This window comes from Apis laboriosa, unplaced genomic scaffold, assembly GCF_014066325.1.
Source record: "Apis laboriosa isolate Shangri-la unplaced genomic scaffold, ASM1406632v1 scaffold40_cov151, whole genome shotgun sequence".
Taxonomy (NCBI): domain Eukaryota; kingdom Metazoa; phylum Arthropoda; class Insecta; order Hymenoptera; family Apidae; genus Apis; species Apis laboriosa.
The window spans coordinates 5,756,095-5,774,837 of record NW_025223180.1 but is presented as its reverse complement, the minus strand read 5'-3'; the positions used below and the strand labels follow the sequence as shown (position 1 = coordinate 5,774,837).

The window sequence follows — 18,743 nt, the reverse complement described above, 5'->3', positions numbered from 1 at the left end:
CCAGTTCCCTTCAACCCCTTTCCACGAAAATCGATCCAGGCCCTCCTCTGCCTTTTTCTGACGCTTTCAAATTACCGCGGGAGCCTATCGGAAGCGTCCGCTCGTTAAAATTCTGTTGCACCGACCGAGACTGCCGCCGCCGCGACCACCCGGAGCCCTGTTTGAACTCGATTAAAACGAGATTTCGCGTGTTGCCGAGGAACGATCGAACGAATAATAAGAGAGGAAAAGAAAAAAAGAATAAAAAAGAGAGGAAGGAAAAATCTCGAGCTTCCCGCTCTTTCTCTCCACGCCCAAGGAAAAGGTAGGAAAAAGCCAACCCACGAGCAAGAGCAAACACTCTTCCTCCTTTTACGAGATTCCCGATTTCACGACACCGACGAATCGCCTTCGTTTCTCACCCCCACGACGAGATAGAATGGAAAAATAGAAGCTTCTCCGATGCCCCGAGATCCACGACGCTTGTACGTGAATCATAGCCGATCTAAAAATATTCGTCGAAATACTCGGATACGTAGCATTTCGTCGAACGCAAAAATCTCGGAATATCGACCCTGTGTTAAACACCGACCCGTTTTCACGCGAAACCGGAATTGAAAGACCTCTTTTCTCGCGTCGAAGCGAGAAGGAGGCAAGTCCATACGTTTATATCCGTATTACGTACAAAGAGAAGCAACGTCGGAACGAGGGCGCGCGACGTCCAAGCGGCAGCTCCCCGCTGTCGAAATAAGTTTTTCTTCGGTGGTGAGAATTTTTTTTTTTTTTTTTTTCACGGCTAAAAGACGGTGGTGAGCGACGAAAAGAAACGGCGGCGGGTTACGGGCGCGGGGTGCGGGGGAAAGCGGGCAAGGGAGAAGGGCGAGGAGACGAGAAACAGGTTGACGCGCGAGGATGGCTTGAAAAGCGCAAAACACTACACACAGAGGAGGGCCTTGCACACCGCCTCCCTCGGCATTCCTGCCGCCGCTCTGCCTCCCTCTTTTCGCCGTCTTCGCCTCCTCTTGTCTTTGTGAAGCGGTAACGCCGGGTTGCCGACCTTCCCTCCCCGGTCCACCTTCTGTCCTCCGTCTTACGCCGTCGTCCTTTGCCTCCCCTTTACCACCTGCTCGATGCTCGCGCCTCATTCTCGCGGGTCTCGGAATGCACTCGTCGCTCGTCTTTTCTCTTCCCTCCCATTCCACCGATTGTTCCCTGCGCGCTGCTCACATATACCATCCGCCGCGTGCAGCAGCACACCGCCGCCACCGACGCCGCTCCCCCTCTCTCTCTCTCTCTCTTTCCACGTCCTTCCACCATGGGAAGAAATATTTTCACGTCCGGCCAGAAGTCACTCGACGATCGTATTATTCGTTGAAAGGGAAAATGGATTTTGATACGTTGGGTATGATTCGAGAGTAATGAAAAATTCGATGAAGAATTTTTGCTTCACGAGATGGAGAGAGAGAGAGAGACAGAGAGTTACGTTGTTTTTTTAATAGGGTGGAAATTTCTAATTTATAGAAATATGGCGGAGGCCATGTTAAACTTTCGTGAACCGATATTCGTAACGAATCGTAGCAAGCCGTATTCTGGGGAACGATACGTTTCATCAGCCATCAGCTTCATCGAGGGTTGACCGATAAACCGATACTCGGTGTCGATATCGGAACGATATCGAGTATCTTTCGTAACAACCGTGGACTTATATCCCGATCGTTAAACGTTAATAGAAAAATAAATTCGCTTCCGAAAATATATATAAGAAAATCGTTTCCCCTTATCTTCTTATATTTTTATTCGAGAGAGAATCGAAAATCCACCGCATCATTTTCCCACCAGGACGTTACGCAAAGTTGAAGTTTTATCCCTTCGAGTTCTCTCCGGATACGGGCGACCACTTTAAAGAAATCTTTAAAGCAATTCCCTATCTCTTTGACCTCTTTGAAATCATACCGGGGGAAGGAGGGAGGGAGAGAGGGACAAGGATATTATCCGGTTAACGTTATCGAGATCCCGAGGCAACGGATCGAATATAGCGAGATTCCTCACGGGACGACGTGCGCGCCAGGTTTTCGTTACATTGAGAACGCGCTTGTACATTCTTTAACGCGGAATGGGCCAAGATTTTAGAGGCTTTTACGGCGAGAGCTTCTTGCGGGTCCGAGTCGTTAAACAGCGCGTGATTTCGGCCCCTTTTTTATTATCGGACGGCGCGAGAGGGAGAGTGAGAGAGAGAGAGAGAGAGAGAGAGAGGGGGAGAGAGAGGCGGAGTATCGAGGCCTCGAGGCGAGCGAAGAGGAACGAAGGGGGGAGGGAGGGTGTCCATTCTGAAAAAGATCACAAATTCAAACGAAGCGACGCGATAACTTTTCCGCGGGACGTTTATTACGCGGTCGTAACATGCGCCGACTAACGGGCCTACCTGGTTGCAAGCCGACTTAATTGCACGGAAACATCGGGATCGCATAATGAAGAGGTCTCCTGAAAAGGTATCGGGAAGGTGTGCGCGAATTTCGATATATATATCTCTCTCTCTCTCTCCTCCGCCTTCTTCCTCTCTCGTTTCGAGATCGTTTCGAGAAGGTGCACCGAAGCACCGGGATTAAAAGCGTCGAAAGTCGAGACGTCACGCGAATTATGCGTATCGTTCCTCAGGATTCAGAGAGGTGGTTCGTTGTTCGAACTTGTCGCTCGATTTCTCGAGCGGAAAGGGTGGGGAAACAGAGACATCTGTTCTCGGGAAATTGTCTTAAGCCCGGGGCTACCGGGTGGTGATCGATGGACCCGGTCATAAATTTAAACTACAACTTTTATGGTCCTTTAAAGACTGTTTCGTACATTTGCCGCTCGTATTCGCGGCCTCTCTCCGATGAAACGAGAACAACTAGAGTAGATTTGTAGATACACTACTCGTGTATATACGTGCCATTTTGTTAAAAGTTAGAAGATTTAACGATAGATCTTATGAATATCAAACAAAAATACGATGTAAAGAAAAAAGAAATCGAATCTTCGATTCTTTTCTAATAGATTTTATACACACTTGATGAGAAAACTATGTATATACCGAACAATTATACAGAAGAAACTTTATATTATCGAATATAATATTGTAATCAACGTGTAGCTCAAAATATATAGAAGAATATCGAAGATTATCATCGTCCAAAAAAGAGTATCCAGTACTACCACCTTATACACCTATATAAGGATTAGTTACAGGTTGGTCAAATCGAAGAGGGGACGCACCTTCGTACACGGCGCATTAAATTTGTTCGGTTTTAAGCGAGCATTGTTGCGTGTCGTGCCTGGATGGAGGGAGGAAGTAACTCGTAACCGGTTTTAATTAACATAACAAACACCATCGCGCGGTGGTGGATGGAAGGAGCAGCGTCGATGAGGAGGAGGAGGAGGAGGAGGAGGAGGAACCGCGTCCGCGAAATCGTATGGCGTGATTCGCGAGGAAAAAGAGAAGAATCCCCCTCCCCACCCCCTCTGCCAATTAAAAAAATCGCGAATGGTCGCGCGCCCGTTATTGCTACCGACCGGCTCACCACTCAGACGACACAGCTAATTTGAATCGTTCTAATGAAGAGGTCTTTCGCGATCGAACGCGCGACCAGCCGCGCAATTTAATCGGACACGTTGTGTGGTCCCCCTCCCCCTTCCCCCGAAGGGGGCGGTCGAGACGCGTGTCCGCGAAATCTTCCAAAGTCGCGCCGCTAAAAACGGGCCCTACTCGCCCGTTTAATTGCAATTTATTACGCGCCTCCTACGGGACGTGAACGCGCGCACAACCCTCCCGATTTCACCGATCGAGGACTCGAGAAAGAATTCTTCCTCCTCCTTCTTCGAAACGTACGCGCGTTCCTCTCTCGAGAACGAAAAGAATCGCTTGGAAGACGGCATACATACAGGGTGTTCCAGATAAAAATCCATGGATTTTTGGTGCGTATATGTATTATAACAGTATATAGTTGTGGATTCATTTTTTAGTTTTCGAGACACGACAGGTGATGGGATTTAGATTTATTTTGTTTGTGAAATTATTTTTTGATTTGGATTGATTTTTTTTTTATTAAATACGTCTACGATTTCATACGAATATACCGATAGGAAAAATTCAAAACGAATAGATGTTATAAAGGGATACTCGTCTCGTCTTAAACTAGGTATAAATCGATATAAAAAATAATTTCAAACGAATAAGTATCGCTAAAAATTAAATAGCTCGATCCCATGTATACGATATATAATATTTTTTTCGACCGAAAAGTGATCCTTCGAATATGTTCTCGTTTCTAGTTTTTATCTGAAACACCTTGTGTGCCTCCCTCAAGAACGAAGAAATGCGAAAACAGAGGATATAATCGTGTGTGTACGCGTATTGTCCCTCATTCTTCTCCCTTCGAACAATGTAACCGGCTTTAATTGCGTCAGCTAAGGCCACCCTTTCCTCGCTCTCGACTGCCAGGAATCCAAGCGATCCTCTCCCATCCGCTCGACCGATCACGGCGAGCCGTGAACTCGATCCGCGAGACGCGCGTACCTGCAACAGACCTCCCCCTCCTCTTCCTCGCGCAGGAATTATCGTGGAACGATAACCGGTTAACTGTAATTCAATTATCGGGTTAATTGCAGCCGAGCATCGATCTCGATTCCGTTTGGCCTTATCCGACCGTTTTTTATCATTTTTTTTCTTTTTTCTTTTTTTTTTTTTTTTTTGCTTTTTTCTTTTTTTCTATCTTCATTGTTGTACAGGAGCGTTGTATAGGAGAGGTTGGTCGACAGGTTTCATTTTGTGTCCCGATTTTCAATATTTCTCGCGGATGCGATTCGTATAGTCGGTTATTGATTCGGGGGTAGGGGTGAATTTTGCGATTGTACGCGGTTTATTATTTGTTGGATTGACTGGATGCAATTATATTACGTCAACGCTTGGAAAAAGTATACGTATGAATAATAGTGGTTTACTAACAGGTAATTACGTGCCGGCAATTGATGACACAAAATTGGTAATTATCTATTGTGGAAGAAGTGAAAAGAGTAGTTTTTTTTTTTTACTTTCGAAATATTCGTCCAGATCGAATTTTCCTTTTTTTTTTTTTTCAGAGTTGCAGAGACAAAAAGCTTTCCGATCCGAGATATTGTATTGCAAATCGACGTTTCGATCCCGGCCCCGATTATTGTTTTACATTTCCATAACTCCGTGCTTCGCGTTAAATTCCATTCAAATTCCTTCTTCGCGAACCGTAATATATCGAATGGCCATTCCAAACTGTATGCGCACGGCAGGAGGAAACAATGAAAATATCGCAAAATAATAACAACGTCCCGATAACATCGAGAGAAACCGCTCGCCCGCCGCCATCCTTTCGAAATATCCCCGTTATTAATTATCCGACTGACCCCGACGCACCGAAAGCGCATCCATTCCCCGATCAACGATGACTCGAACCGACGCGTAGACGCAAGTAAACATCGACCATCAGCCATCATTACCCCCTAACGAACCTTCTTCTTCTAACGAGCCCAATTCACGAGCTCAATCTCGAGGAAAACCGTGTCCACGATCCCGACTATTTCTATACCGAGTAAAATCGCGAGTAAACTGAAACTTTCGTTTCCAAAGACGATCGGTGGGACGACGCGAGCAAGCACAGGCGTGGAAATCTTATAATCCGATCTCTAACGGTGCGAAGAGGTGGCGGAATTCACACAGGCGTCGATCGTCGCGGCCAAATTAATTAAAGTTGCGCCGCCCACGGCTACGTAACTCGGGTGGAATGCGCGCCACCGACAATGGAGCGGAGAGCGGGCAACAAACTTTTTAAATGCGCCTCGATAACGATTCCGATAACCGGAGCCGCTTCGGATAAAAATTACCCTCCGACAAAGGTGGATAAGGGGGATGGGGGGGAGTTAACGACGCATTGTGCGACTGTGGGAGAAAAGGCGAGTCGGGTCGAGTCGGATCGGTTCGGGTCGGGTCGAGTCGAGTCGCGAGAAGTGGAATCGGAATCGCGCGGTTTTAAGCGAGAATTACGGGATGGTAGGAGAAGCGGGGAGGACAGTTTAAAAGATAATTTGGACGGTTCGCGCGCCGGTCCCGTCCATTCCGCGAAAGAGGGAGAGAAGTTTTTCGCAGTTTTACGATTTCGATTTTATCGGCCGGTTAGCCGGGCGAGCGCGAGCACTATCGTTATACATTTTTAGGGGGCGACTTTCGCGCGATAAAGGAAACTGCTGTATTCTCGAGGCCGTTCCAAGGGAGAAGGGGAGGAGAGGAGGGGATATAGTGCCGGTGTAAAAACGCGGAGTGGATCTGGATGGATTTCGAACGAGTCGAGGCGAGGATTTTTACGTACGTATCGTCGAAGCGAAGAAGTTTGAAGGGATGCAATTTTTTCCACAGGAATTTATCAACCCTTCCGATGGAAAATGTTTCTTTGAGATTATTATCCGATTATATTTAAATTTTGCATCTGGAAAAGAATCCAAGAAATATTGAGTTATCGCGTAAAAAATATATTATAGGAATTTATTTTTGTCTTGTAGATGAAAGACAGATGTGTGACGATCAATTCTCGTGATTCTTGAATGATTCGCATTGTGTATATATATATATTTCAAGTTAAATACCATAGTTTTATGTTCCCAATCCAAGTAACGGTGGCGGAAACCAAATCCGACGACACTCGTTTTTCCAAAGTTATTTCGTCGAGAAGATATAAACCATTTGAAAGTCTCTCGAACCAATTTGTCGCGCCCTCGATAACGATCCTCTTCTCCATCATTTACGAGAATTCCGTCGGTGTTCCGCGGAAGAGGAAAACACGGAGAGCTCCGTTTCATTCGATCAAGAACGCGCGCGCGTATCAATTTCTCTTCAAAAGAGAAACGCAAATACAACATCCGACTAGTGGCATCTATCCATCTCGCACGATAAAATTGCGTCACTGAATGATGTCTATCGGATGAAATTTCGACGATCCACGCGTCTGGTGTAAACGAGGGCGATCTTCGCCTCTCTCGCAAATTACCAGCCGCTCTCTCCGTCAGTTTTCTCTCCGCTTTGACCGAACAAAACGCGGAATCGAGCGTTTCAGATTCAGAGAAATACGAAATCGATCGAACGATTCTTTCGTTCGTTTTATTAACGCATTATACACCGAATTCGTTGGCCGATCACAGCCAACCAATATATATATATATATATACGGCGAGGAGGGGGGAGTTCTTTAAAAGTTTGCACAAGCTTGATTTACAAGGATCGTTACGCGACCCGTACGCGAAACACTCGTTAAGTATCGAAATACCATGAAATTTCCCTTCGCATTAGCTCCAACGATAGCTCGAGCGATAAGAAACAGCGATAAAACTTTACTGAAAATGCTAATATTTATCGAGCGATGGTGAGTATGCCGTGGGGACGGCGAACGAATCGTTCGAGGCAAAGAATTCCTAAGATTTTCAATGAGCGTAATTCTTTCTCTTTTCATACCGTTTCCAAGGAAATATATATCACTCACGTCCCACGTGACGGGATAAATCATGTTCGCGTATCGTTTCGAGAAGAGACGTAACTACGTTCATTTCGCCTTTGTAAATGGTCCCGGTTGAGGGGAGAGAGAAAAAAAATAAAAAAAAAAAAAAAAAAGGGAGGGGTGTCCGCTTATAAAAGCAAGCGCGTGCAGCAGCCAGGAAGCGTACACGAGCTTCTTGTAATCCGCGCATACCAACGCGAGTTCAGGGGGGAGGAGAGAATGAATGCAGAAGCAACTTCTGCCTGCCAGGAAAGAGAGAGAGAGAGAGAGAGAGAGAGAGAGAGAGAGAGAGAGGACCACGGTTCGCGCACTAAATTAATGTAACGCGCGACTGCGACGGGCTTATAATCTGATCCCCGGTTGCACCGGTAGCTGTGTCGCTTTTTTACAAGGGAACTCGACCGATAAGGATTATTTGTTGAATCGCGCGTACAACCACTAATAACAGCGTCTTACGTAACATTCCATATATATATGGAAGATAGTTTCTCGCTTAGAAGTACTCGAATGATATAAAATACTGGTATCGAAGAAAAAGAACAAGAAGAAGAGGAAGAAGAAGCGGGTATGACGGTGTTCGTTAGCATTTGCTGTTTTAGGTTTCCTAAGTCGTTTCTTGAAGTTGATCGACAAGTATCCCTTTTTTCGACGTTAGGATAATCGACGTTAAATGGAGAGGTCTGACACCGGTCGCAAAGAGCGGATAATTCACAATTTTCACAGTTGTTAAATGGGAAAAAAAAGAAAATTTGAAAAAATTCGATGAATCGAGATCCATCATGTTTTACTCGAAGAAAGTGGTTAATCACGTCCGAAGCCTTTTCTTTTAAACTTTTAGCTCTTGGTAAAACGCCAGAGGTTCCAAGGATTCCTTTTTTTCTTTTCTTTTTGAAACCATGTTTTCGATAATAGAACGGTAGAACTCGAACTCGAGGAAAACAGGAGCAACAGAGGTGCGCCAGTGTCGGTGGTCAGGCTGACCTCGATACTCCGATACGATGCCGCAATATTTCGCAGGCTCGTTTTACACCGGGCAGAGCGAGGAGCAACGGCTAGACAGGAATTTACAAAGCGGTTTAACGAAGTTCGCCGGCCGAAGAAGAAACTTCGGTTTAATTTGGCGCGCATTAATGCGCCTGGGAAACTTCGACAGGAAGTTCCAACCCGCTACTACCGAGCCACGCTGTCTTCTTTCATTTTTCTTTCCTATTTTCTCCCCCTCTCCTCCTTCTCCTTCCCCTCCCTCTCTCTTTCAGCCTTCCTCTTTATCTCGTCGATCGGCCGAGAAAAAGGCGCGCTTATTAAAAAATCAATAGACCCGTGCCGTGAAACGGCCCCGTCACGTCGCCAATCTTTCCTTAACGCCCGCGATATTCTCTCGAATTTCACGGGGAATATCGATATTTTCTCGCCTCCTCTCAGCCTCTCAACCCTGGTAAAATTCTTCTGTAACGCAACACGCTTCATCCCTTTAGGCACGAAGTTTGCCAGGCTGGCGCGATTAAGCAGACGGGTTTCGCGCTAGTTAACTGCTTTATCGGAGGAACTTTATACTTTCTTCTCTCTCTCTCTCTCTCTCTCTCTCTCTCTGTCTCTCTCCCTTTCTTCGCAGCATTCTCATTCCTTTGCACGAAATAACCATCGTGAAATCTGCCCACCGTTATACCGTCCCTTCCTTCTTTTTACATTTTCTTTTCTTTTTTTTCAAAAACTAAATCGTCGAAATCTTTCGAACACGCGAATCGAATGATGAAACGTTCCGTTATAAGAAAAAAAAAGAAATAAAAATAAAAAAATTCCTCTCGGAATTTTATACGAGAGGAGGAGAATCGATTCGAACCGGGACGCTTATTAAGTAACTGCACGTTCAAAGTGAATTCGAGACCCTCGAGTCGCTTTCACGCGACTTTAACCTCCGAAAATACCGTCGCAAGTGTATGGAGGTGCGATTGTGCGCGTGCATACCGGGCAAACCTAGGGAAGGGGGAGGGGGAAAGGCCGGAGGGGGTGGAAACGGTTACCCCAGAGACCCGGAGAGCCTCTTTTCTCTCTTTGAAGGGGGCGAAGTCGACTTGGCAAAAAAGGTCCCGGCCTCGCTACGAGTATGAATGTTAACGAGAGCGTGGATCGGGGAGAAAGAGGAGCGCAAGAAAGAGGAGAAAAAGCGGAAGAAGCCGGAACGGTGGTCGAAAAAGGATTGGATAGGTGAGCAGGGGGGAGAGATGATAGGTAACGTCGCCTCTGGCCGAGAGAACGAAACGATTTCGACTTTGTTTTCTATCGGAAAGAAGCGGTGGAAACGGGTCAAGTGTGGGTGCAAACGGAAACGCGCGGTGGCTATAGGGAAGGGATGAGAAGTCGATGAAGAGGAGAGAAGGAGAAGATAAAGGGAGGCGAACTCGTACGGAGATGTGCGTTAGCGAGGAACAATAGAGCGATCGCGCGAGTTCCACAGGAAAGAGAGAGAGAGAGAGAGAGAGAGAGAGAGAGAGAGAGATCGTTTTATTATCGCGAACGGAACCCCGCATTTCGTACGTCTTAATAAAGCTTCGTCTTTCTTCCATCCCTGTTCGCATCTGCCTCCACCCTCCACCCTTCTTTTAACCGCGGCTTTTTGCTGAAAAGCTGCTTGCTCGCCCCTCCCTCTCCCTACCACCCATGCCTTTCTTCCTTCCGCCGCACCCTAAGATGCCTATTATCCCCTTTTTATCGCGGTCTCGTAGTTGGAAACAGTTAACACGGGGCAAAAGGTAAAGCCGAGAGTAATGTATTAAATAGATGAAACGCCGATCCTTCTTTGGTCCGTTCTTCTTGTTCCTTCTTTTTTGGATCTTGGTTCGTTAATCGATTGTCGGCAACGCGTGTGAATTTCGAACGAAGATCGAGAGGAGGCTCGAACCTGAGCCCCGTGCCTAGTTCATCTAGTTTCGCAATAGGTCTCTCGTAATAAGGCGTGTCGTGGAGGAGGGATACGAGGATACGAGGAGCAACGATGATGGGAATGAAGGATGCAAACGAGGGGGGAAAGGGAGAGGAGGTTGAGGGGAGCTCTGTCTCGCGCAGCGCTGGGGCTTATTCCGCAGTTATTTTTCACCGAGCGTTGAAAAATTGCCGCCACTAAGAAATCGGAAATCGATTACGTCGAGGAATCCAGGGGGCGGAGGTGGCGGTGTCGTAAGGAGAGAAACTGATGGGTAGCGGCGCTCTCGCGGAACGGCAGATCGATCTTGCCGCTCGCGCGTGTACCGTGTCGTGCGCTCGTCGACAGCCTGATCCCATGGATTCTATAAAATTAAACGGGGTGGAGAACATCTCGCGAACCATCCATGAGAATGAAATAGCTCGAGCCTGGAAATCCACGCCAACTTTCGATCGATCTTTTGCCCGCTATCCGAGCGTAGGAGAGGCAAGAAAGAAAGAAATTGTTGTTTCGAGGATACAGATATGGAAAGAGAGACGATATCATTAATTACCCGGTTCTTTCCGTTTCAACCTATATATATAGGGATAAGTCAGCGTACGACGGCCTGTGTATTCGCCTGTAATGGTCTCTTTACGTCGACGTTCCAACCTAGAGAGGAAACTATTTCTCCAACTGAACAGGCTAACGTGGCGCGAACTATGCCACGACCCCGATAAAAAGGAAACGATAATCCAGCGTCGAGGGCTCCGCTCAACGGCTGCTCTATGCAAATGCCGGCACCGGGGGCGGCCCACGATCGTGTTGAAAAAGAAAAAAGGAAGAAAAGGAAGGAGGGAAGAGAGAGAGAGAGAAAAGGAGGGCGAAGATTTTCAATTACGGTCAAAAACCGTGGGGGAGAGAAGAGAGGTGATCCTGCGCGAATAGAAAACAGGTTGAAATAGGGCGGCATCCAAGGTTGAATGCAATTTTTGAGGCGCAACCCGTACACGAACTGGGTCACGTACGCCGGAAGTAAACGTCACGAGAATTAAAAGTCCTCCTCCTACTACCTCTCTCTCTCTCTCTCTCTCTCTCTCTCTCTCTCTCTCTCTCTCTCTCTCTCTCTCGACTTCGAATCACCACGTCCAAGAATTCCGGCTGAAAGATTCCGCTCCTTCTCCTCCTCTCCCATTTCTTTTTCCACCTTTCCTCCCGGTTTTTCCTTCTGCTCCCTGCCAATCGGAGGATCTCTCCTTCCCTTCTTTCGAGTTTCTTCTTTCGAGTCACGAGAGAGGCGACACGACCACCAGAGACGAGAGACACGAAGATCACGGCAATCTCTTATTTTCCGCGCGACCGATCCATTCGGCGCGAATTGGAAAACGCGAGCGGCAAGAGAACCAAGTTCCACGCGACCCGGAAGAGGCGGTAGAGAAAGCGGTTCGAGCGAGTGGGAGGGCTGGGAATCCGGGTAGTTTCGTTCGATCGTTTTTCGTCGAACCGAAAGTGATTTTTGCGGGGATGGAAAAGCTCGTCTGCCGGCAAATACATGGGTCGTTTTCTCCATCTCGTGTAATTATATGCGCCGGGTAATAAAGATTTTACCGACATGGAGAGGTAACAATTTAAGAAACATAATTCTGTTGCAAATCGTGCAAATATGGAAGAGAGGTTGAATTTAATTATCTTTATTTGTATCCTCGTAAAAGGGAATTAATAACGTGCAAACAACTCGGTGGAACGTTTACCGAGCAATAAAAACCGTGGTTGTGCTTGAATCGAGAAATGAATATCAATACGACCGGTCGGCGAGTCACCGCGTTGATTTGATCGAATTAAAAAAAAGAAAAAAAAATGAAATATGAATAGAGCGTCATTACACGCGCGAATATTAATTTTTCCCTTTTCTTTTATTTTTTTTTTTTTTTTTTTTGTTTAATTACCAATCTAAACATTAGCGCGTGCCGGTGACTAATTAAATTCGCTCCTCAGACAGATCGTTACCGTCTGAACGGATAATCGCTGGTAGAACTCAATGAACTCGACGAAAACGCGTCGAAGGTACAAGAAGAAAGAAGCGACAGCTAGTGAACTGTGCTCGCAGCAACCGCTCGCGCATGATTGGAAATTAGATTAGTCACGTTGAAGTGACTTTCAACGAGCCTCCTCCTCGTCCTCCTCCATTGTTACGTGGTTAAATTACGATACACATCGCGATGCGAGTACAGAAAAGAAAAGAAAAGAAAAAAAAAACTATCTGTGTACTTAACCTTTGCAGTGAAAGTAGAAAAATTGTAGAGGGAAGTTGACAGACTCGTTAAGCATCATCGTAAATTTATATACTTTTTTTTCTTTCAACGATAAAATTAACTCGAATCACTTTCAAAGATAATTACAATATCTTTAATCTTTACGTATGCGTATTTAAATTTTGACTTAACTTTTGATTCAAAAAAAAAAAAAAAAAAAAAAAAAATGGACCGATCAAAACTGCTGAACTTTTTAACCGAGATCAAAATAAGTAATAATGCAGCTCGACTACGATCGAATTGAAATGACGACGATACACAATTTTCCGGCGAGATAGTTCTGTTCCAGAAATCTGGAACTCGAACGAAGAAGAATTCGTGTTCGATCACGAGGAACGAAGAGTGTACGCGAAGAGTGGGCGGATAGCGAAAAACCGATCCGAAAGAACGTTGGATAACGTATCGAGGAACGAAAAGAACGGAAATTCCCGCAGAGAGAGAGAGAGAGGAAACAAGTTGGAAAAGCGGCGTAATGCGCAGTAAATTGGGGCCACCGTGTGTTCCCGATGTACCACAAATCTTGGACGCTAAGGTTCGCGACAAAGTTACGGTTAGGTGGAAAAGCCAGAGGGAAAGGGAAAGGTCGCAGGTCGGGGCGAGACGAGGTTGTTTGGCCGGCCGTCGGTGAACGACGTTGAGCCGGAGCACTTCCGTTTCCAGCGACATTTCTCAACTACCATCACGTCCGACGAATGTCGCAGTCGTACTCCTCAACGCTCTGAATCGAATCGGAGGACAGGGGGGTACCATGCAGGAATTCAAAGATGGCTTATCCGCTCTGTGAGTTTGTTTGCCTTCCTCCAATTATCGATCGATTGCTGAACAATTGTGAAACATAATGTGTTTTGATTCAACACGGTGATTGTTTTTTGAAAAATTCATTATCGCGCACATCATTGCCATCGAATCTATGATATCTCGATTCGTTTAATAATATATTGATTAATTAATTCGACTCACAAGAGATTGAAATGACGACGACACACAATTTTCTGGCGATAAGATGCTTCTGTTGTAGAAATCTGGAACAGAATGGAACTCGAACGAAGAAGAATTCGAGTTCGACCACGAGCAACGAAGAGTGTACGTGTTAGAGAAGAAGTACGTATTTAGAGAAAGTCTTCGAAACTTTCTGCAGCTTCCTTATGTACCGGTCGTCTTAAAATTATCAAGTACAATGATTCGTACAGAACATTTCGATCCTATCCCACACAGATCCATTTTATTCACAAATTGCCCTCGAATCGGAGATATTTGAATGAATCTCGGTCGCTCAAAAAAATTGGTCACGTCACGTTCGATTGTAAATCCTTTATCTACCCTGCTGCCATTTTTCTTCAACCCGGAATCAAAAACGGTGGAGGGAGCAAAGCCGTCTGAGCTGTCGACCGCACAATGCCGGAGAGATTTTGATTTATCTATCGCGCGAGTTGTCCGCGCGCCAACGAGCGGAGCAGACGAATCCTCGAAGGCAGCGATACGTGGCTTCGAAGAAACGAAGGGCAAAATAGTGGAAACGCGAGGGGGACGACGACGACGACGCGCACGGATTAGGCGCACCGAAGTGTGTGATAACGCGAAGGAATAGGAGAGAAAATTCTCTCTCCCTTCTGGTTTACAATCCTTATTCGACCCCCGCCGACTCGAAATCGCTCTCGAGAGCGGCGCTCGTTAATACTCGGTTTCGCTTCGACGTGCGCGCACCACGAAATTTCGGCTTGGTCGCGCAACCAAACCGAGAGATCTCCACCCTTTTCACTCGTGCGTGGAAAGCACGACCAGCGTGTTTTTTCTTTTTTTTTTTCTTTTCTTTTTTCCGTCTCTGAAATCCGATGGAGGAATCGCGTGCTTTTTTTTTTTTTCGTATCGAGCGAAACTTTATCCATCCAGGGGAAAGGTGTTTCGTTTAACCGGTATTAGGGGATCGGGGATATTTGTCACGAGTTGCGCTCCCCTCTTCGATCTTCGAAGAGTTGAATCGAAAGAGGCCGGGCATCTATCCAGGTATTTTTTTCAAATATTTAACCACAGTTAACCACAGTGAACGCGTGTTTGTCCTCTAATTGCATCGTGGGCTCCGGCAAACATTGCCTCCCCTCCCGTTCCCCTTCGATTCTTCTCGCAACAATATCACTTGACACGGCAATCTTCTCCTAAATCGATTAGCGGGGCGAACGAGTTAATTCTCGACTCGGCCTTTCGTATGGCCGAGCCATCCTCCCTGTTCCTGAGGGTCTTCTCAAGGGTGAAGGGACGATTTGCGGAGGGACGATCTACGCCGGAACGTAACAGGCCGCCTACACACACACACACACAGACACACACATTAGCCGGGGCCCGGGCTACTTCCATCCTCGTTATTAAACACACCGTGTTTGCTTTCCGATAAATGTTTCAACGGTCAACCCGTAAGCGCGGCCGCCGTGCTGCGGTTTCGCCCGACCGGATATGCAGTGCGTCGATCCGCGTTGTCCCATCCCCTCTTCGCCCCGCTGCTACCGCGCCCGCTTCTCCAAAACCCATCCCTCCCCTTCCCGCGTATATACACGTACACAGCTGAGCGACACGTTTCATCCACGACGTGTATTCCACGACGATAATTATTTTTTTTTTTCCCCCGCGGTGCGGAACACTCGGAATCGAATTGGATTGATTTTCAAACGATTTTAATTCGTTTGATCGAGAATTTAAGCAAGTGATCGCGGAGAAAATTGTTTTAAATGATGATAAGATTCGTTTGCGAGATTCGTTTTTTTTTTTCTTTTTTTTAAACGATAGTTTAATCGTTTCTCCTTATTATTTTCATTACTTTTCATCCGAACGAATTAACGGTTAAATGTTTTATACAAAAGATAGAGGTACATATAATGAATAAGGAAATACAGATGGACGATAATAATAATATTAATAACGCAGAATTTCTAAAATAGTGGTTATCGTTTCAGAGAAATGGAATGGAATGAATGATACAGAAATACAGAGGGCAACGTGGAAAAGATTATTGACGTTGCGGAATCTTTTGCGGAAAGATAAAAAGAAAGAAAAAAAGAAAGGGAAAGAAACACAACAAGCGATGCAATATTTCTTGCCGTCCAAGACTTCAACAGGGTTGAAACGAACATCGCATGGTATCTGGACCCCGCCAAATATTTCCTTCTTACCAATTATCCGCATGCAACAAAGCAGAAGTCGCCGCCGACCGAGGTCTGCCGCCTTTCGACCCTGTCCACAGGCTTTTCGTCGTCAACAACCATTCGAAACTCGAAAGCGGGCAATTTTTCACGGGCTCGGAGAACACGGGCCTCGCGCGGCTTGTAAATATTCGCGCGCGCCTCCACTCCACTCCGTCCGGGAGGCTTAATTGGCACAAGGACGGAGAAGCGGCTGTGGACAGGTCCGCCAGGTTCGGAATCGGCGCGGCGCGGTGAAATCGTAAATACTTTGCCACTCACCTATATTTCGCGCCGCGACGGTACAACCGCTGGTTACCAGCCACGCAAACACCAGGCCACTGAGTAGACCTTTCCGTCGACCCTTGCGGCACTCCATCGTCAAGTTCCGAGCTCCGACTACGCCTGCAAACAAAACAAAACCCCGGCATCGTTAGAGGGTGAGAGTAATTGCTACCGCGAGCGTTACACCGACCGCAGCGCGGCCAGATTTTTCATTCGGTTATGTTCCAGCATTTTTCGCGGGGAGGAAACATCTTGACCGGTTGGAACGAGGGGAGGAAGGGTGGAGAGGGAAGAGTCACGTCGCGGAGGTTAACTTCGTGTCGCGTAATATTTAACGAGATTTTATACAAAATTCCGAATTTAAAATAAATTTAATACGCGTTTTCACGAGTTTAGAGAACGGAGTGAGAGAAAGAGAGAGAGAGAGAGAGAGAGAGAGAGAGAAAGAGATTGAAGAAAATTGTATATCGATCGATTAATTTTTCCGCTATCCGATTTTAAATTTTTAAACTCGGGATAAAATCGGAATCGATAAGTGGAACAAAGCCCTTCTAAATTCCAATCTATCGGAGATCACGCCTCGTGTTCGACGCACACGCGGGCTGCGTTTTTTTCTTCCCCCTCCCTTCTCCCGAGATTTAAACTCGACGTCAGTCGCATTCTCGCGAAATCCCTTTGTCGCGCGGCATTATCGAAGGAAAACATGTTATCCGCGCGATTCCACGCCTAATCCAGCTCGCGCGCACCTGCTCTCCTATCGCCGTTCCAAATTCGTAACGATGACATCCCGCTACGAGGATTTTTCACGCACGAGTCGATTTCCCGTTATCCCTCCAGCTACGCTCTGCACCGAATCCGCTACCCTGCGAACAATGTTTGTTAAATGTTCGTTAAATCGACAAATTTCGATTCTCGAGGGTACGTAACTCTTTCTCCCCTCGATTTTTTCCAAAATGGAAAAAAAAAAAAAAAAAAAACAAGGAAACCGTGTGCGTGGCGAGGAAAGGAAATTGCAACGCTGTTGTCGGAATGGAACCGTGCAAATCAGCTTAATTCAGAGAAAACGGGCGCAAAGAGGGCGGGAAACGGCCTCTCTCTCTCTCTCTCTCTTTCTCTCGGGCTCGACTCTCGAGGGTTAAGCGAGCGATCCGAGCGCGCGAGAGCCGAGCGCACTGTGCGCCCCGTGAATGTGGGTTAACGAAGGCAAAAAAGGAAAACAATTTTCGCATCAGCGTTTCGGCATTCGGCGCACAATGGGACGAATGAAAACATTCGGGTCCGAGCGGGATGAGGGGCGAAGAATGTAGAGAACGAAACGAAGCGCGGCGTCCAAAAGAGAAAAAGGGCCGTGAAAAACAGAGGAACGGAAATAGAGCGCGGTAACGCCAATGCCGTGTTTCCCCTCTCCGCCCTTTCCCAGTCCGCACAACCGGAATACTACTAGCAGAAACTCCCCAACTATTTATTTCCGTTAAGAGTCGTGCGCCTCTTATACCCCCCCTTTTCCGAATCCCGTTCCACCGGAACAGAGATTTCGAGATTTCCGATTCTACGTGTCGCCATCATCCCTCGCCCCGATTAAAAATTTTAATTCCAATAATTCCTTTCCGACGTATCTCCAAACCTTTTTTTTCTTTTTTATTCATTCCAGTCAATCATCGCTCTCACAATTATCAAATCTCAAATCCCATTAATAACATTCCCCGAAAATCTGTACACCATCAACGTCAAACGGTCTCGCGTTACGCCAACTCGCCCCTTAACTCTCGTATCAATCACCGACCGCGTCGTGCGGCTCGATTTTACGCGACGCTGTTCGCAAGCGGATCACGATCCCGTGCAAACGCACTAACGACCGGTACACGTTTGGACCATTGCCAGTGTACGATCGTCGGCCAACGCGTCGCGAGTTCGAGCCGCGTGAATTTTTCCAACGAGTCTAATTAAATCGCGCGGCGAACGGTCTCCAAACCATTTCCCTCCACCCCTTTTGTTTTCCTTCCAACCACGTCCACATCTCGAGCGGACGCGGCGCTCTCCGATCTTTCGCTCTCTCGCTCCCTTTTTCTCTCCTTGCCCCGTTGAACGGCCGGTTAATACGAGCCGGCAGGATCGCGCAGCGATCCTTGATTATCGCGGAAACATCTGTAAACTCGGGGAGAAACAATGATAATTGAATAGAGCGCGCCGTTCTTCTGGCCGCGCACACGTCCGACGCATCACGCATAATTAATCCGACGATGCTTATCTCCTCTAACCTTGTACCCGCGGCGTCCACCACGTACGCGTGAATAGAATCGACCGATTCCCTTTTCATCGCCGCTCCCTCCCCCTCTCCATCGATTCTTCGTATTCGTTCCTTCCGTTTTCCCTCTGTTTAAAATGCCTCAATTCTCCTCGGTTCCTCCCCCCCACGATTGCATCGCGACCAGCTTCGCGTCGATCAATCGAATCCTCTCTACAGAATATCTCTACTTTTGTTTGATTATTCTCGCGACTCGATGCAGTGACGAAGCTAAATTAAATCCGTTTATCATCCCTGACTTGTGAT

The 18,743-nt window shown here is 46.7% G+C and overlaps 1 protein-coding gene across 7 annotated transcripts in view; it reads right to left on the bottom strand.

The window, feature by feature from the left end:
* LOC122715831 (latrophilin Cirl-like) overlaps positions 1-18,743 on the bottom strand; it is a 365,198-nt gene that overhangs the window by 220,053 nt on the left and 126,402 nt on the right. For all 7 annotated transcript variants that reach the window (XM_043938340.1, XM_043938336.1, XM_043938335.1 and 4 more), the window contains one exon: positions 16,190-16,312. In XM_043938340.1, the coding sequence (XP_043794275.1) occupies positions 16,190-16,286 (97 nt within the window). In that variant the 5' untranslated portion in view covers positions 16,287-16,312. The remainder of the gene's footprint in view (positions 1-16,189; positions 16,313-18,743) is intronic.